The 20928-nt window shown below is 38.4% G+C and overlaps 1 protein-coding gene across 1 annotated transcript; it reads left to right on the top strand.

The window, feature by feature from the left end:
• Nucleotides 1-12636: 12636 nt before the first annotated feature.
• LOC149614098 (uncharacterized) lies at nucleotides 12637-18948 on the top strand. Its single transcript, XM_089857814.1, has 2 exons — nucleotides 12637-13966; nucleotides 15413-18948. The coding sequence occupies exons 1-2, from the start codon at nucleotides 13343-13345 to the stop codon at nucleotides 18290-18292; spliced, it is 3504 nt and encodes a 1167-aa protein (XP_089713940.1). The 5' UTR covers nucleotides 12637-13342; the 3' UTR covers nucleotides 18293-18948.
• The last annotated feature ends 1980 nt before the right edge of the window (nucleotides 18949-20928 follow it).

Raw genomic sequence — 20928 nt, 5'->3', positions numbered from 1 at the left:
TAGGAAATAAGACAGGTTTACAGGTCAAAAACCAGTTTATAAATAGCTCGGACCACTTTTTTTATTCAAAACGTGAGGGTCACTGGTCCCAATGACTAGTTTATTAATTCCTACTTTTATTAAAAATTGATATGGGGACCTCTTTAATTATTTTCATTTTAACATAAATTTCGACTCCAGGAGTCCAGTTGCGTATACAAACCTAAGCCGAGAGAGATTTTTTTAGACGAGAGAACGACCACAAGTCCTGGGACCAGTAGAAAAATAAATTGGGGAAGGGTCACTGGTCCCGGGACCAGTTTCATATTTAAGACATCAGGGGTCACTGGTCCGGAGGACTAGTTCAGAAATAAGCCTTATTTCCAAGCCTGGTGAGGGGAAGCGCCAAAAACTTTAAAACCGCCTGCTCCTCCTTCCTCGCGTCTCATTGGTTATGCGAATGTGTGGGACAAATCGAGATCATGACCTGCATCAGTTTCGGCTCGGAAATGGTTGGGAAGTGCAAGAAATTGGAACAATTTGACGGTAACGACGTTTTTGAAGCGGAAAATTCTCTAACTGTAACTAAAGTCGACGATTTTGAAGTTAGTGTAGCTCGAAATTCAGTATTGAAAGCGAATGCTTTAATAATCTCGAGAAAAGGTGGCGTTTACCTCCTCTTAAACCCTTTGGACACAATTCAGTGTGTTATCAGCTTTTTAACACTTTAAAATTTTCCACAATATCATATTTCCCAAACCCTTAGAAAACCCCAAATCTGAACAGTCACTGGTAAATGTAAACACCCTGACCCTAAGTATTGAACAAGGGTCCCAAATGTGAACACCATTGATAATCAAATGGTAGGAATAAAAAAGGCCCTAGGAAAAAAGGTACCAATACGTAGGGCGTAAATTCATGCTCCCAGATGAAAGTTCACGCGGATTTGATAAGTTAAATATTAGAATATTGTTGAAAATTTTCTAAACATTATATTTTGAAATAAGAAGAGAAGTAAAAATTCCATGTTGACACCCAAGTAACGTTCCTGTTACACCAACTTTTATGCACTTGTTCAATCGATAAAAAGGTTAAATTCAACTCAAACATCAAGGTTTTGTTTGATGATAAGCAATATTAATGGATAAAGTTAAAATTGACGTTTTCCCGGTTGCCTGTTTTCTCATTTGTAACACAACAAAAGTATGTCTTTTCAATGGTATTTCTAGGTGTTTCCATGTAAAATATGATTTTCGCCAACCTACTTCATATTTTTGAAACTTTAATAGATGTAGCACCCGGCGAACCAAATTTTGACACTACATATTTTATGTGATATAATTTTTCATGTAATTATAAAAAATGCAAAGGAAATCATATGTGAAATATTGATACAATGCTTAGAAATAAATATCGATTCCTTTGCAAATTAACAAATTTTAAAAGATCATGTTTTAGCAAATTACAAAGATTCCAAAATCAAATATAATTAAATTGCTCGAAATGAAAAAGCTATATTTAATAATAAAGGTTGGAAACCTTCGGCGGCGACCATTTTAGATACGTCTAACGAGTAAATGTCCAGACGGCATGCCATAAAAACACATCCACGTTAATTAAAGGCATTTGCGATTCCTAAATGTTTTTATTTTTAAAGCCCATAAATTGTGAAAAATTTATCCCAGAGAAGCATGAAAGTGGTTGGAGGCGAAGGTTTCCACCCTACTTTTGGTGCGCTACAAAGTCGGCAGTAATACTGTGTGAAAGAAGTATCTAGTGAAATCTTTAAAGCCGAAGACTTTTTGAAAGACTTATACTTAAGTATCAATCATGTCCGGATCATTTAAACTTGGCGTTCTATTTGATATGGTAAGAAAATATTTGCTTTCAGGCGAGATTCAAAATAAATACTAATAACAAGTTCTCTTAAAGCGTTTATAAGATTTTAAATATTAACCATATATCGTCAATGTCAATAAATGAAAGTCTATTTATAAAATTTAATAAGACAAAATACGCAAAAATATTATTTTATAGAGTTATGAAATATTGTTTTTTTTTAACTTTCATATAGTATAAACGTTAGTGATTATGAATGAATGGAGGACTTTATTATTTTCTTATCAAATACCGAATCGAATAGTTTATTCCAAATCGAATACCGAATAGTTAGACCTTGGTAAATTTTTTTCGAACCGATTAATAGTGAATAGTTAAGCCTAGTATTCGCGAATATTTAACCCTAATACTCGCGAATACTAGGCTTAGCTATTCGCGATTAACCGGGTGGTAACCCTAATACTCGCGAATAGTTAGTACGAAGCAAGGAGAAAAACATTAAGAAGCTCCGAAATTTCAAAATACCTCTAGTCATTGGTGGCCAAGTATTTCTTAAAATTTTCCTTGGCACTTGCTGGTACTTTTTGAATTCAGACAATTAAAATCGGGATGGTATTTCTAAAATAAGGTGGGTTTCTGTAGTGCCAAAGACCTAAATTCATGGTAGTCGAACTTTAACCGAATAGTCAGTTCAGTATTCGATATTCGTATCGAATAGTAAAAATTAGCTTATCTAATACCGGATCTAATAATTCGGTTCGATATTCGATCGAATTATTCGATTGAAACGGTTAACCGCACACCTCTAATTAGATCATATGTTTATATTATCGTAAAATCTTTGTCGAGTACAGCAATATATACCCAGGATGCCGATTTCCGCACAATTTTCGAGAATCATGGCCCAATTCCGCACTATTTTAACTACCCGTTTGGGCACAGTTTTTAAATGGAAATTGTAGTTCACCATTTTTTACCTAAACCCATTTCTGCAAAGATTTAGGGTTAAATTTGGTTCGGTTAGGGCAAGAAGTTATATCAGTATCTCAGAGAGAAGATATAAGATGCCTTTGTATTCGCGCGCCATAGTCCCAGTCCCCCTTTCAAAATACAAGGGGGGACGTAAAAGGAGGCGCCGGGCTATTTCGCTCTCGTCAGTCGGAAATTTTCCTCACTCGCGTCGTCGCGCTGACGTGAGTTTTCAAGAACCAATGAGATGCTCGTTGTAATTTAGAGACAGGGATTGACTGCGGACCTACGTTAGGACTGGAGATAAAGCTGGAAGTCTGGCGAATTTATATCTTCTCTCTGAGATACTGATATAACTTCTTGGTTAGGGTTAGGTTTAGGATAGAGGCTTGCTATTAAACTTGAGATTTGACCATTGCAATATTACTATCGATATGTTTATGATTTTTAAAAGTACATTTAAATATTGTACTAATCTTCAGGCTGTAATCAGTTTACAATAATTTGGAAAAGGCATATAAAAATTCCAGAAAGGTTATTTTATTTCGGAAGTAGATAATTGTAAACAGTAATGTTTTGGAAAAGGCATATTATAATTCGAGAAAGGTTATTATATTTCGGAAGTATATACTTGTAAACATTAATTTTTTTGGAAAAGGCGTAACATTGTTGCACCATTTCCATAATATTACTAACCTAAGTCTAACGAAAACGAAAAAAAACCTAACCTAACCTGACCTAATACTATTTAGTTGAAATAATCAACTTTAACCTAACCAAATTATCCATAATTATTAATAAAGACTTAGGATTTCTAAACGGCTTAGTTCAAAAGGTTTAGATAATTTCTTTTTACTAAACAAAACATTTTCAGTTAAATAAATTGCATTGCTTCTATCTAATTTAATTTGAAGGTGCTGAAGTGCTTTGTTTTTGTCGAGTGCGGTCGCTACTTTTCTCGCTCCCGTGAGTAGATATTAAGCCTCGGTTGCTTAAAACTAATTTTTTTTCGGTCGGCTGGTTTTGCCGCGATTAAAATGGCAGCATCAATTTGCTCAAGTTGCCAAGGCGCGATAACTACCAGAACCAGACAAGCACTTGTTGAATGTAAAGATTGCGAACAGGAATTTCACGCGAAATGCGTTAAATTATCAAGTGATCAATCGACTTCCTATTGGGACAAGCAAAAGAATTGCTCGTTCGTGTGCGCATCATGCAAACAGTCTTCAGGAAATCACCGAAGAACCCCATCAAGGTCAAAGGTTGGTTCAAGCGATACGCATATATCACCCGAATTATATCTGGATATTCTAAACGAATACCACCAGACCAACAGTTTAACTAGAGCCAAGGGGAACATTTTAGATGCCATTTTATCTGCATTAGAGCTACTTACTGATAAAGTGACATTACTGGAAACCGAGGTAGCCAAACTAAATTTAGACAATGAGCAACTTAGATCGCAAAGGCCATCATTAGCTCCACGACCTGGACTACCCAATTTTTTTACAAACAATTACTTAAATGGCTTGACAACTAATTTATCTAAAGGGGGTTATCTATCTACAGGTCAAAGAGTTATAAATACCAAAGTAGCTGATAAGAGTACGCGCAATAGGCATAAACAGTCAAACGGAACCAATACAAGGCCTACTGTACTAAAAGAAAAAACACTGACTGGCGGAAAGCAGAACAAAAAACTTAAAGCCATAATGCCGTTAAACAAAGATAACCATAAAAAAGCTATCTTTGTCTCCCACCTGCCAATATGCAGATTGTCTACCATTGGGTCGAATCCCATTGGATCGAATGTCTCGTTCCACCGAATCCCATTAGACCGAATACCGCAATTTGGGCGGTTTTCCAATCATGAATTTTCCTTTCAATCCTATTTTTCTATTGATTTTCCTATTAAACTTCTTGTTATTGCAGAAAATACTAAACCAAACGTAACCTAATACAACAGTAATGTTTTGGAAAAGGCATATTTTTGGAGAAGTCAATGAAGCTAAATTTCAATATTTTGGAAAAGGCGTAACATTGTTAAATGATTTATAAATTATTACTAACCTAATTTAACCAAACCTAACCTAACATAATAGTAATGTTTTGGAAAAGGCATATTATTTGAGAAGTCAATGAAGCTAAACATCAATATTTTGGAAAAGGCGTAACATTGTTAAATGAATTATAAAATATTACTAACCTAACCTAACCTAACCAAACCAAACCAAACCTAACCTAACATAACAGTAATGTTTTGGAAAAGGCATATTATTTGAGAAGTCAATGAAGCTAAGTTTCAATATTTTGGAAAAGGCGTAACATTGTTAAATGGTTTATAAAATATTACTAACCTAACCTAACCTAACCTAACCTAACCTAACCTAACCTAACCAAACCTAACCAAACCTAACCTAACCAAACCTAACCTAACCAAACCAAACCTAACCTAACCTATCCAAACCTAACCAAACCAAACCAAACCTAACCTAACCAAACCAAACCAAACCTAACCTAACCAAACCTGACCTAACCTAACCTAACCTAACCTAACCTAACCTAACCAAACCAAACCTAACCAAACCTAACTAACCTAAACTAACCTAACCTAACCTAACCTGACCGAACCTGACCAAACCTAACCTAACCTGACCTAACCAAACCTAACCTAACCAAACCTAACCTAAACTAACCTAACCTAACCTAACCTAACCTAACCTAACCTAAAAATAAAATTGATTTTCTTATTAAACTTCTTGATACTGCAGCAAATAATATGTGTTCACCAATAACATTCTTCAATAAATTTCAGAAAATAACTTCCATTTTTGGAAATTGTCTAACCCTAACCTAACCATACCTAACGTAATCTAACCTTACCATTAAGAGATCTCCCTCCCAAGTACTGACGGCGCTAGATGCTGCTTAACTTCTTCGATCATCCAAATCACTTTATCCATTGCGCTACTGGAGCCCGGCAACTCAAGGAAAACGCTATGATTTTATATGTGTAAACCCATCCCATTCAGTCGAAAGCTCTTCCATTTAAATATTCCCATTCAGTAGAAAATCGCTCTTTGGGCTATAAATTGTTTTAAATTTGGCTACAATTTTAGAAATTTGAATTCGATCCAACGGGATTCTATCCAATAGGATATTACCAATATGCACAACAAATGAGGACCTGCGAGTTTGTATTATAGAAGACTCGAGTTTCAAAACTGTAACTTGTCTACGAATTAACTCTAAACATCCAGATAAGTACGCGTCATTCTATGTCACGGCGAATGATGACGAAATCGAGCTGCTATATGACCCCGTAAACTTTCCTGAAGGCAGTTTTGTCAATATGTTTAGGGGTCCATTGCACGACAGCATGATCTATAATTTCGAGTCTGATGTGACCACAGTCTAAGACAAGCGTCATACTTTAATCATGGTTTCTAACACACACATCACTTTTTATTATCAAGATGTACGAGGTCTTAGGACCAAACAAGAAGAATTTTATGCCAACTGTTTATTACAAAACTACGATATAATTGCTCTAACTGAAACCTGGCTTAGTTCCTCTCATTCTTCATCGGATTATTTTACCAAAAACTACAATGTCCTCCGTACAGATAGAGCGGAGTCATCTAGAGGCGGTGGGGTCCACGTAGCAATATATAAACACATTAAATTTTTAAGGAGAACAGACTTAGAACAGAACTTTGAGGCAGTATGGGTGGAAATATTTAGTGCAAATAACAAGAAACTCTTATGTGGAACCACATATATATCCCCAACTAGTCCCGCTTCACTGTAACGACTTGGAAACACACCTTTCATCAAAGTTCTTAGAACATTAGGGCGATATCTTATTTATGGGCGACTTTAATGTACCAAACGTCGACTGGAACTTAGGTACAATATCGGTTTGTAGACGGTCTGTTAAACCTAAAGCAAGACACTTACTAGATCTGACATCTGCGAGCAATTTATCTCAGCTTAACCAAACTCCTAACCATCGAGGAGAAATATTAGATCTCTTTTTTAGTAATTCACCGAACATTCGGAAACCAGTTAACGCGGCTTCACTTGTACCCATTGACAAGTATCATCCGCCATTACAACTAGCTTACCAAAACTTTAAACTCAAGCCGGTGTCCCCTCGCGGTAGAGCTACTTTTATCTACAAAAGAGGCGAATACTTTAACCTTTATATTATGTTAAAGAACAGTAATTGGGACCTGTTGGAGGAAACAGATGATATTCCGGAACTAATTTCAGTAGTCACTTCAAACATTATCAGCGCTATGGAAAAGACAATCCCCATTAGTAAATCGGGGAAAACTGGTCCCACTAATAACAGGAAGAACTACCCTACTTGGTACTCAAACGACCTACGTATTGCATTAAGACGGAAAAAGTACTTTCACGGGAAAGATAAAAGACAGGCAAGACCACAGGATTTTCTTAACTATAAAAAATACAGATTGGAAGTCAGGCGCCTTTTGAAACGAGACAAGGCGACTTACGCCAAGACGATCCATGACTCAATTAAGAAAGATCCTAAGTTATTTTGGTCGTACGTAAATTCTACAAAGGATTCGGCTACTGGGAGGCTATTCTCTAAAAATCGAAAATCATTCGGATCACTCCGAATCCTTATGATTCGGAACGGGCTCATTCGGAGTGGACCGAACAAACCGTATTCTCTAACCCCAATCCTTATCATCATTCGGATACTTCGAAACTTTTCTCTCAATCCAAATGGACGTCACTACTCACTTTCTCTTAAGCCACGTGTTGATTTTTCCATCACGTGGGGTACTTTTCCACGCCCACTTCTTCCTTATTGGTCAATTTGATTAGGCGCGCTTTCAAATTGAAAGGATGGACACTTTGGTTTTTCCCAAGAAGTGGAAAATTTTGGAAAACGAGTCTTTGTACTGGGAATACATTCAATACAAAGAAAATTTTCTCTTTCGATTTCTTTTCTTAAGATACAAACACGTGCTTCTTTTTTGGTTTGAAAATATTTATTTTTAAATTTCATTTGAACATTAATTTAAAATTGGTGTTAAAGTACACGCCAAACAACAATTAATTTACGTGGAGTTTTTAGAAGCTAATAGAAATTTTGTAGACATGAAATTCAGCGCTACATTTAGTAGGGTTAAGTACGAGGCCATGTGGGAGGACTTAGCCTCCCAATTATATAGTTGCGGAGTTGGGGCGACAAAAAATATTGAAAAGTGGAAGAAGGTATGTTAATTTAAATACATTTTAATATATATTTTAACATAATAACTCCGTTAGTGCTTTACGGCATTGAAATCCTCCGTAAAAGCCAAAGCCTCTAAGGCCAATATTGGCAAGACTGGTGGTGGGCCACCTCCGGAATTCATTACGGATTTAGAAGGGAGGCTAATCCAAACTTTTGGGAAGGGGTTGGTCACAGGCCTAGAGTCTGTTATTGACGCTGGGTTCTCCGAAGTTCCTACCCCATCAACTTCATCCCTCCGTTCGCCTGCGGCCAACGGTTCCTCAAAGGAATCCACCTCGTCATTTGTTCCGTTGGATGACAACTTTGAGGTGGAAGTGGCACCGATTTTCCCAATGGTGGTTGGAGAACCAACCATAACTACGCCAACCACCCGCGAGATTTCCGGTGGCGAATCTAGCGGAAACGGATGATATGGGTTTTGTGTCAAACTCAGTTGCAGATTCTGCAAAAAAGTATTTTTATATAGCAAATAATTTAGGCTAATCCTGACATTTACTAACAAGTTTAACAAATCTATAGAATTAAATGAGGCTCGAAAAAAGAGAAGGGCCGAAAGCCGCAAAACGCCCTATGAACGGGCCGCGGAGCATTTGGGGGAGACCCAAACTGCCCAAAATATCGAATATGGAGGCATGAGGAAAGCTCTAGAGTCGATAGCCGCGTCCCAAGCAAAACTGGCTGAGGCGGTAACGACATTGGACAATGCCTCAGTTATGCAAGCTAATGCCTCAGTTAGGCAGGCTAATGCCTTTGAAATAATTGCGCAGGCCTTAAGGGACAGAGTCTGAGCATTGGCGAAGAAAAAAAACAGCCCTTTTAAGGGCTACTCGTCAATAATATACTGTCGAAATAAAGGGTTAAATTTTTTTAAAAATTGAGTAGTCACGCATGATGACTTGACCGTCGGATCCCTTGTGACGAGGAGATAAGTAAAAAAAATTGAACTCTTTATTTTGGCGCTATATTGTTGGCCAGTGACACTTGAAGTTCCGATTTAATCTCATATATAGGCTAATGTCGTGAACATGTGCGGAGTATATTGCCTTCTCGTGGCATGTGTCGTAAACTTGCTTTGCAAGGCCGAAATATACACGCTTTCTTAGAATAATATAAAGGCCGTTGCTATTTGTGCCCGGGTTGCGGGCAGAAATAGCATAAAGGGTGCTAAATTCGCCCGGGTTCCGGGCAGAAATAGCGGCCGACTAATGCGAGGCTAAAAGTGCCCGGGTCCCGGGCAGAAATAGCCGGTCCACAGTGGACTGTCTATATCTGCCCGGGTTCCTTACTGATGCAAACCCGGGCAAAAATAGCGGGCCCACAGTGGGCCGTCTATTTCTGCCCGGGTTCTCGATTTTTGAGAAACCCGGGCAGAAATAGCGAGTCCACAATGGGCCGTCTATTTCTGCCCGGGTTCCCCGTTGCGGTAAACCCGGGCAAAAATAGCCGAAGATAAATTTATGGCTAGTTGTGCCTGGGTATTTTGCTCATTATCAACCCGGGCAGAAATAGCGAGTCCACAATGGGCCGTCTATTTCTGCCCGGGCTCCCCGTTGCGGTAAACCCGGGAAAATAGCCGAAGATAAATTTATGGCTAGTTGTGCCTGGGTATTTTGCTCATTATCAACCCGGGCAGAAATAGCGAGTCCACAATGGGCCGTCTATTTCTGCCCGGGTTCCCCGTTGCGGTAAACCCGGGCAAAAATAGCCGAAGATAAATTTATGGCTAGTTGTGCCTGGGTATTTTGCTCATTATCAACCCGGGCAGAAATAGCGAGTCCACAATGGGCCGTCTATTTCTGCCCGGGCTCCCCGTTGCGGTAAACCCGGGAAAATAGCCGAAGATAAATTTATGGCTAGTTGTGCCTGGGTATTTTGCTCATTATCAACCCGGGCAGAAATAGCGAGTCCACAATGGGCCGTCTATTTCTGCTCGGGTTCTCCGTTGCGGTAAACCCGGGCAAAAATAGCCGAAGATAAATTTATGGCTAGTTGTGCCTGGGTATTTTGCTCATTATCAACCCGGGCAGAAATAGCGAGTCCACAGTGGACTGTCTATATCTGCCCGGGTTCCTTACTGATGCAAACCCGGGCACAAATAGCGGGCCCACAGTGGGCCGTCTATTTCTGCACGGGTTTATATAATGTGACGAATACCCAGGAAGAATCGTTACGTTGTTTTTATAATGTGAAAAATACCATGAGAGGAACTTGTAGGAAACGTGTTTTTAGCGGACGTATCCATCGTGTTCGGTTGTTATGATGTCCTGACGGCTATAAACGCCGGGTTCCTTTGTTGGTAGTGTATAGCGATAACATACATACCTATGCCATAGAAAATAAAATATAAAGAAATTGAAACTGAAGAGGCGGGCTAGGTCCATTTCCGGAAGTAGGCTTACGTTGTAACTGGAGACGGAAGTGAATCTTCCTTCTAGCCTTTCCATGTACAAACTAGGTAGCCTCAACGACGGCTTGCACAGTGGAAGGAAGGTGCTTCCATTCCCTTACATTATTTTCTATGCCTTACAGTAACCATATTGGACTTTGTCTAATCTCGCAAAGTCTTTCGAAAACCACGGAGTGTTCAATATCAGGATTTGAAACCAAAGAAATAGGATGTCTTGCAAAAATCATATGCCATGAAAAAACTAACACAAATTATGCCAAAACGTAGCGTCTCTGAAAGAGCATTTATTCACTCAAATTCTTAAAGGCACCAAAATTTAGAAAATAATTGGTGGTTACTGTTTATGACAAACTGAATAAAGGGTTGGGCATAGGGAAATGAGCAAAATATAAGGGGAATCTCATAGAAGGATATTCGAAGTCTTTCGAAAAATCACGGAGCAGTTAGGATTTGAAATCAAAAATATATTGTATCGAAGTTAACGTAATGTTAATCTCTATGTGATTTACTATTAATGTTTAAGTTGCGCTTTTGAGACTGTAGATTCAATATCGGGGAAGCTAGAAAGTTGATAAAACAGTAAAGGTAAAGATAATGTCGATAAAACTTTAATTTCGAAACGGGAGTATCGCGTGGTTCTGTCATTTCACAGGTAAAAGTGGCAATTTATAAAGTGTGCACTTTAATATAGTATAGCTTTAGCGCCTTGTTGGGTGCAGTATAACATGATAACATTAGCACATTGGAAACTACTCGGAGTACCGCGAAATTATTTACGCACTTGTTCTATTCAGAATATCCTGCAAAGATAACATAACATTAGAGTCAAGGGATTAAAGTATTGTGTTCGATATTAGCAATAACTTTAGCTGTTGAAATCTGAGCGGATTGGACTATAGTGAAGCTATACAAGTTGCGGAACCAAAATAGGACCTCTCCGAGTCGAGACCAACGTCTCGAAAGACCCTACTACTCTCTCTTTATCTATGAAATGCATTGTGTATACTTTATACGCGTAACGCATTCTTCATTACTCGTCCTATATAAACTTTGTTTACAAACATTACGGTTAAGAGAGGTTTTTCTTAAATATACTAAAAGGGGATGAATATACATATAATTCATATTAATTATTTTAATCGTCAGTAATTAACAAAAATAATATTAGCTAATTTTATTGACGTTTCTAGACTAGCTTAAGCCCCTTTCCGAAGTTTTGGAGATCTAGGGTATATAAGACGATCGATTCCTTTATATTAATAAGAAAAAGCGCAATTGCGTGAAACTTTGGTGGAGGCCCCGCCATTGGGAGGCTAGACGTTTCTCCTAACCCCTAGAAGATCGGCGCGTAAATATTAACCTCAGCGATGATAATGGAGTAGAAGCCAATGATACAGATTGGGGTCAATGTGGAATAGATGGAAGACCAGTAGATGGTGGTGTTAAAAGCCAGTAAGTACAGACTAGTGTCAATCTGGGATTGGCAAAGAACACACGATGGTGGAGTTGGAAGCCAATGAGTACCGTGGAATAGAATTCTCCAAATTTCTGTGAACTGCGAACGCTTTCCGGAAATTGCGAACACGTTTGCTCCGATTTGCCAACTGCGAACGCGGTCACAGACAGACACACACACACAGACACGTCCAGTGTAATACCTCTCCATGACTTCATCGTCACTGGGATAGGCATTAACTCTAAAATTGGCAGAAAAAGATAAAGGAGAAATACTGTAAAGCACATGAAAAGTGTGTAAGATTTGGTTTTTCTTTGATTCGATTCTTAAGCTATAACGCCATGTATTATTAAACATCTTCATCGTATTTACTAATGTTTGCAAAAAACATTTCCGAAATGCGATGCGGTCTGGTTGAAATATTAATTTCTGATAGATAAGGTTAAATTAACTTTAGGAAAAATAACTTTCCATTTTGAAAATGTATATTCGGAGCATTCAAGTTTTGAGTTGATTTAAAGGTGGAATTCATAAACGTCGGACGCAACGCAATTTAGTACAGGCAAAGGCAGGGCGTCGTGCGCAAATTTCCGCCTTTTGCGCACGACGCCCTGCCTTTGCCTGTACTAAATTACGTTGCGTCCGACGTTTATGAATTCCACCTTTAACTAATTTGGTCAGGTAATGACCAAAATCAATGGGTTAGCCTTACTGGTTTCAATTTTTAGGTTTTTCACTTTTCCAAATGTTTCACTCTTCCATTAAATGTTTCACTTTAACTTTGAAAAACCAAAAGCGTGGGAAAATTGTGAAAGCACCAGAGTGATTTTTGTTGCTCTAGGGCTGTAAGAGAGGTTAAGCACTACATGAAGGTAGATATTTAATATAGTCGATGGCTAATCACTCTCAGACTAGCAGTACACCGATTACGAATCATTTTAGCCCTGTCAAGGGCAGTACTTTCATAAATTACGCGTAATCCGTTTAGTACAGTCAAAGGCACAACTGAGGGGGATGTCCGAATAAAAAGCCTTTATTTATTATATTATTACACTGAGTGAATGGCCCCTCGATATGTAGTGCACTGATTTCTCACGCTATTTTTATGGGCAAGATAAGAAAAAATTCGGATGGTCGCTTTGCTAAAGTGAGTCATCCAACTCATTTCTCCCTGCCTGGAAACATTGAAGTTAAGTTTTAAAAACACCAACCCCGTATTAGACCCTGTCTGTGACCCTATTTACAATTTCTAAAGTAGCACGAAAGTGTTACTTTGCCTATTCTTGTATACGTGAAAGCCAATAATGTAGAAACCAGCCCATATAGTGATTTTTGAAATCGGTTGTAGTCGACTCGTGACTCTGACTCTGAGGAAATACACGTTTTTCCGTAAAGTTTGGCGTGATTAAACGTCAAAATGACGTTTCAAATTAATATGCAATTTGACGATTTTGAGTCTCTTTGGAAAAATCATCGTGAATACTGCGACAAAAATTTTTCTCCTATACTCTCCAAAGCTCCACATTCGACAACAGTTCAGTCGGAGAACAAAAGAAAGTACCGCAAAAAACCTTTACCGGATAAATTGAAATACTCGAAAGTGAAGTACGCTTGCGTTCATTATGGATCCTACGATTCCAAATCTGAAGGAAAACGCTTATCTTCAACCTTTAAAGACGAGTGCCCAGCATTCGTGTCATATTCTGTTAGCACAAGGTTCGACAAATTGTACATACATTCCATGAATTTAGAACACAACCACCGGACTGATTCATCAATGTACCAAAAATATCCGCAAAATCGAGCCTTTCGTTGCATGGATGAAGAATCTAAAACGTATTTTTCAGAATTAGTGAGTCTAGGAGCGGACAATAAAAAAGTTTTGCTCAAAGTCATAGAGACAGAAGACAAAATAGACTTCCCAAAGTCACTGCATAACTTTAAAGCTAAAGTGTTGAAGAACAAAAGTGATCAAGGGAAGAATTCCGCGCAAAAGCTTCTGGAAAAACTAAACAGGGACAAAGAAAATGATCCCAACATGGTACGTATTATAGCATATTTATTGTGTTTTAACATATATGAATATACTGCATGGAAAGCTTCACTTTACACTTGCTAAGACGTTTTTTGCACGTAACTAGGAGGTAAACGAGGGGTCGGACATTAGCCAAAATCCAGTACACTTTCGACGAAATCCCAAAATCTCTAAAAATGTTCTATGGGAAATTAGCATGGAAATCTTTAAATCCCTCCTAAAAACTTCTTTAAAATCCCAAGATCTCTCTCAAATTTCAAAAACGCCATATGTCCGACCCCTCGGAATTAAAGCTTTTAAAGGGAGATTGATAGTTTCTGAAAACCAATTTTTTATCGATTTAAATTGCAAAAATAACAACAAAACTTGCCAAAACCTTTCCGTTAAATTTGTATATTTTTTTTTATTGTCAAAGTTGACGTGTATTTATGATAAACGAAGGTTGCATCATGGATTAAACAACCTTTCAGGGATAAAGTCCCGTTTCATGAGAGCGAAAGCGAGAAAAAACAGAGCAACAACTACAGGAGCGTAGGGTTTCATAAGAATAACATGAATGGTCAAGCTAGCTTGCAATCCTATAGTTATTGCTCTGTTTTTTCTCGCTATCGCTCTCATGAAAACGGGGCTTTACTCTCTCTGTAAAAATAATTGTTCGAATCGCACCCTGGTGACAAAAATTGTCTACACCGGAAGCTTGTAGCTACCGATACACGGGGATAAAATATTGAAGGGGGAAGAAACTTATGCCGTTTTTCTTTGGATTGCTCCGACTTCCTCCCTTTGCTCCCGGAACCCATTGACGCAATGTATTTTCCATTGCTCCCGGAGCAGTTGAAGCAGAGAGAATTAAGAAATGGAGCGGAAACTAGGGGGTAAGATGTAGCTCTTAAGACCACGTGATGAGCAATAAGAGGCCGGGTTGAGTTCCGGTAGCCATCAGAGAGAATATCTTCCCCCCAATAAAATGAGAGGGTTGTCATGTGACAGGATGTTACCCCGGGTCGGTTATTCGAGACGCGCCCCCTCGTTTGAGCTACACTGTGTTTTGCAGTACCAAGGCAGGAACTTCCACTCCCTATCTTAATTCTCTCTGGTTGGAGCAGCCCAAAAAACGGATAACTTAACAGCATTTCAGCACACTGAGGTTACTTAATCCATGCTTGCATTGTATATGAAAAACCTATAACAAATTAGCGACCGCAACCCCACATCAATGAGAGGCCTCCCACCCCGAATTTGATTTTTTAGGCGAAAGGAGAAGTGTTTGTGACGTAAGGCGTCTGTAAACGCGAATGTAATAGCCCGCGTGATATGAATTTGACTCCGAGATTACTACCTATGACTTTTTAATCTCCTTGCCACTCTTAAATGAAAGGAGTGCGTGCATTCCTCTGGGTATGATCTTTTTGACTCAAAGAGCTTATTTTGTTTTCCCAACTTCTGTTGTAGGTGGTAGACGTTGAATACGACGAACAAACCTTCGAATTGACGTTCGCGTATTGGCAAACTGGACTTATGCGTGAATCTTTTCAAAAGTACCCCGAGCATGTGCTTTGCGACGCGACTTATTGTTTGAACTTTTGTCGAATGCCGCTATACATAATAATGAACGTTGATGGGAACAATCTCAGCGAGATTGTGGCACTATGTCTTGTGAAATGTGAAACCAAAGATGTCATCCATAAGCTTTTCTCTGCTTTTAAAAACAATAACCCGAATACCGATAAAATCGAGACATTTATGGTTGACAAAGACTTCACCGAGATAAATGTTATCGAAAAAATATTTCCTCACGTAACGGTTGAAATATGTCTGTTCCACGTCCTTAAGGCCATAAAAACCAAAATTCATTCTCTGAAAATGGCTACGTCCGCAGATAGAAAGGCGAAAAAGTGGGTTCAAAGTATCGCCTATTCGTTTACAGAATCTGAGTTTCAAGAAAATGTAGATTCAATGTTTAAGGATGAGGAATTAAGCAGAGAATTCCTAAAATATTTCCAAGAAAACTGGTTGAACATTAAAGATAAATGGGTCATGTGCTATCGTAGGCAGCATTTCAACTTGGGTGATACCACAAACAACAGGTTAGAATCTTTAAACCAAAAGATTAAAGCGGCAGTGAGTAAAAGAAATAACTCCCTCGACCAATTTTACGATGACATGAAAGGGCTATGTTCCTATATCAACTTATTGCACGTTCAGGCAAAGTTCACCTCGTTGACGAAAAAAGTATTTCATCCCGTTTTAAAAGACGCTGGTTTAGCACAAGCAGCCGAGCTAATTCGACAGGCTTGTGTGCCGAATTTTGCTGAACAAATAATAAATAACATGAAAAATGGAATGTCGGAGGATTCAAAGTGCGAGCCAATAGACAACTCCATGAATTTTTTAGTCACTCACAAAAATCGATCTAATGCAATAAGTAACGGACATACTTGCTCCTGCTCTTCTTACAAAATGCTAGGCATTCCGTGCATCCACATTTTTTGCGTTCGAAAGCACCAAAAAAAAATTCCATTTCAAATAGATATGCTCTCTCCTAGATTAAGCAAGCAAAAATGGGTTCAAGGTTTGGCAACCGAAAATGCTGTGACCCAAAACGTAACTGTACGAAGTTCAAAAAGTCGTACATGCCAACAAAAATTCGCCTCTTTAGCTCCTAGAGCAAAACGGCTCCTAGACGTTGCTTCCGCGTGTGGCGAGAAAACCTTTCAAAAAAAGTCAAACATTATTGACATCCTAACTACAGCTTGGGCAGAGCAAGAAGATATTGGAATTGTAATCCGTGGAAAAATTTACGATGGAGAGTTGGTAACCGAAACTAAAGATGTTAGTAGAGAAAAAGATAGTCAGGAGGGAGATGAAAACATTGGCGACGGTGAAAACCAACAGCAAGAGAAGAAACGCCGCAAAAATTTCGATAAAGATGAAGTAGATGATACAAACTCCATAGACAAAGCTCGTATGAACCACAGTATAAGGACTGAAAGTGGAATGAACGAAGATGACTTAGATGAAGGTGATTCGCAAGACGATAAAATGGATCCGAGTGAAGGTGACCTGGATAAAGTCGATTCGAATGAAGGTGATTCGCAAGACGATAAAATGGATCCGAGTGAAGGTGACCTGGATAAAGTCGATTCGAATGAAGGTGACCTGGATGAACTCGATTCGAATGAATGTGAAATGAATGAAAGTGCCATGGATGAAGATCATCCCAATTCCAAACAAATTCAGGAACCAAGATCGATACAAGATGAGGATTGCTTAATTCGGGATATAAAGCCAGCACCCGAAGAAACTAAATCAAGTCTGCAAGACATTATTGATCTTATTAAAGAACCCTTGAAACTGAAACCAAGAGGACGACCCAAAGGAATACACCAAACAGTTATTGGACTTAACAAAGTAAAGGGAAGGAAGGAACAACTGAAAAGTCCAAGAACACGACTCCAAAATCGCATGCCTAGAACGGAAATCATAGTAGCCCGAGAACCAGTGTCTTACCTCGCAAATATTCAGTATCCTAAAGACCAAATATGGATCAAAAACCCATTTCAATTAAGCAAAACTCACGAGAAAAATCTTTTGAGCCATGAAGACATGTCTGGTGATATTGTGGACGCTGCCCAGGAAATTCTTAAAAACCAGCATTTAAATGTTACAACGGGCTTGATCTCACTTCACAGATTTTTTAAAACAAAAGTTCCTTTCATCGTCAATACTGTGGCCGAGGAGGGATATATGGTCCAGATCTATGGAATATATGAACACTACGTTTGCGTGTCTGGATATTTCAGCAATGGTTTAGCTGAAATGTCGCTCTACGACTCGTTAAATGGTATACGACACATCAAAGAAGTTATTTCCCTTTTGAGTGCCCAATTCAAAAATTCTACCATAGAAAAAATTGCTTTAAAGTGCATGAAAGTGACACAGCAGTCCGAGAGGGAATGTGGGGCTCACGCAGTGGCAAACGCCGTCAACGCATGCCTGAACCTTAACCCAGGCGCTTATACATACAACATGGAAGGTAACATAATGCGAAAACATTTTCACAATTGCCTTCGAGAAAACAAGCTAACGCCATTTCCCTACATTACGGTAAATAATTTATCCGTAACCATTCTTCACCAAGGAGTGTATGAATCAGTTTACTGCTATTGTCGCAAACCCGACGATGGGAAAAAAATGTATTGTTGCGACGTTTGCCATGAATGGTATCACGAGGCATGCCTAAAATTAAAACCAAAGAAGGGTTATGAATGGAGGTGCGAGTACAAGTGCACAGAGAAGGTACTTGAAAGGCTTACCTTTGAAAACGAGTAATAAAATGGAGAGTTTACGTATTTCTCTTTAGGTATATTTTTCAACCTAAACTATAACATTCCTTGACAATTCTATAATTTAATTAGGTTGTTTGTATCGATAGAAAGTGAAAAAAAAACCAGATAAAGCTAATAACGTTCATTGAATTTTGTCTTGAAATGTAAATTCTTATTGCTGTTTACCATCGTTTTTATATTCTATGAGATTCCCCTTATATTTTGCTCATTTCCCTATGCCCTACCCTTTATTCAGTTTGTCATAAACAGTACTGTAATGGCTGACAATTTCCTACCGTTGTTGTCTACAATGTGTTTATAATTTCTATATAACCACCAATTATTTTCTAAATTTTGGTGCCTTTAAGAATTTGAGTGAATAAATGCTCTTTCAGAGACGCTACGTTTTGGCATAATTTGTGTTAGTTTTTTCATGGCATATGATTTTTGCAAGACATCCTATTTCTTTGGTTTCAAATCCTGATATTGAACACTCCGTGGTTTTCGAAAGACTTTGCGAGATTAGACAAAGTCCAATATGGTTACTGTAAGGCATAGAAAATAATGTAAGGGAATGGAAGCACCTTCCTTCCACTGTGCAAGCCGTCGTTGAGGCTACCTAGTTTGTACATGGAAAGGCTAGAAGGAAGATTCACTTCCGTCTCCAGTTACAACGTAAGCCTACTTCCGGAAATGTACCTAGCCCGCCTCTTCAGTTTCAATTTCTTTATATTTTATTTTCTATGGCATAGGTATGTATGTTATCGCTATACACTACCAACAAAGGAACCCGGCGTTTATAGCCGTCAGGACATCATAACAACCGAACACGATGGATACGTCCGCTAAAAACACGTTTCCTACAAGTTCCTCTCATGGTATTTTTCACATTATAAAAACAACGTAACGATTCTTCCTGGGTATTCGTCACATTATATAAACCCGGGCAGAAATAGACGGCCCACTGTGGGCCCGCTATTTGTGCCCGGGTTTGCATCAGTAAGGAACCCGGGCAGATATAGACAGTCCACTGTGGACTCGCTATTTCTGCCCGGGTTGATAATGAGCAAAATACCCAGGCACAACTAGCCATAAATTTATCTTCGGCTGTTTTTGCCCGGGTTTACCGCAACGGGGAACCCGGGCAGAAATAGACGGCCCATTGTGGACTCGCTATTTCTGCCCGGGTTGATAATGAGCAAAATACCCAGGCACAACTAGCCATAAATTTATCTTCGGCTATTTTTGCCCGGGTTCCCCGTTGCGGTAAACCCGGGCAGAAATAGACAGTCCACTGTGGACTCGCTATTTCTGCCCGGGTTGATAATGAGCAAAATACCCGGGCACAACTAGCCATAAATTTATCTTCGGCTATTTTTGCCCGGGTTTACCGCAACGGGGAACCCGGGCAGAAATAGACGGCCCATTGTGGACTCGCTATTTCTGCCCGGGTTTCTCAAAAATCGAGAACCCGGGCAGAAATAGACGGCCCACTGTGGGCCGGCTATTTTTGCCCGGGTTTGCATCAGTAAGGAACCCGGGCAGATATAGACAGTCCACTGTGGACCGGCTATTTCTGCCCGGGACCCGGGCACTTTTAGCCTCGCATTAGTCGGCCGCTATTTCTGCCCGGAACCCGGGCGAATTTAGCACCCTTTATGCTATTTCTGCCCGCAACCCGGGCACAAATAGACACTCCGTAATATAAATTTCACAAAAATATAATTTATCATAATATAATATGGTTTTTATAAACTAACCATCTTATTACATTATTAGTACCATTAAAGTAAACTCTAAGTAAATGTGTATGAAAACCTTGAAACTAAATTTTTATTTAATAACATAAAAGTAAAAAAAACAATCTTAGCCTTACGAGAATTAAAATGTAAAAAATTAATAATTTCTAAATTAACTAAAAAATATAAACATTTTCAAAGAAATATTTAAAAGAAACGTTTTTGAGAAATATGAAAACCTTGAAACAAAATTTTTATTTAATAACATGTTAAAAGAAAAAAAAAACAATCTTAGCCCTACGAAATTTAAAACGTAAAAAAATTAATAATTTCTAAATTAACTAAAAAATGTAAGCATTTTTAAAAGGAATATTTAAAAGAAACGTGTATATTTCGGCCTTGCAAAGCAAGTTTACGACACTTAAATAGAAAAAAAATGGTGGAATTTTAATAAATCAAAAGTGTTTTTGGTGAAACATAGAGTAATTTTGATAAATTTAGCTAAAATTTATCGAAACGTTTTTAAGCATTTGAAATGTTTTTCAAATGACTCGTTTCGTGTTGCTAAAATGCAATGTACATGACTGTTTTCGTTTCGGTGGATTATTCATTTCCCCATGTATTCCTATGGGATTTTAGGAATTTTAAATTATAGGTTTCGTGTCGGTCAATTGTACCGTAGTTGATCAAAAACGTTTCGATTGTTTTTTACTTCTAACACGAAATGCGTTGTGAATGATGCTTCTTTCAATACCGTTTTACGTTTTCCACAAATTTTTGATTACGTTGCCGATAATTTTGATAAATATAGTACGTTTAGGTTAATGTTTCAGTTTAATGATATATTGCCTTTCTGTTGACGCAACGGAAACATCTTAAACTTGTTGAGACTTGTCCTAAT

The sequence above is a fragment of the Phalangium opilio genome, unplaced genomic scaffold, assembly GCF_054372755.1.
Source record: "Phalangium opilio isolate 3A_F unplaced genomic scaffold, DU_Popi_V2 ptg000225l_1, whole genome shotgun sequence".
Lineage (NCBI taxonomy): Eukaryota > Metazoa > Arthropoda > Arachnida > Opiliones > Phalangiidae > Phalangium > Phalangium opilio.
Note: the sequence above shows the minus strand (reverse complement) of the source record. Positions and strands in the feature narration are given on the sequence as shown.

What these genes read in the sequence shown, in the direction of transcription:
- LOC149614098 (XM_089857814.1), top strand. Translation starts at nt 13,343, where the DNA reads ATGACGTTTCAAATTAATATGCAATTTGACGATTTTGAGTCTCTTTGG. An exon ending in AAGAAAATGATCCCAACATG is followed by an intron (nt 13,967 to 15,412) that starts GTACGTATTATA and finishes CTTCTGTTGTAG; the next exon opens with GTGGTAGACGTTGAATACGA.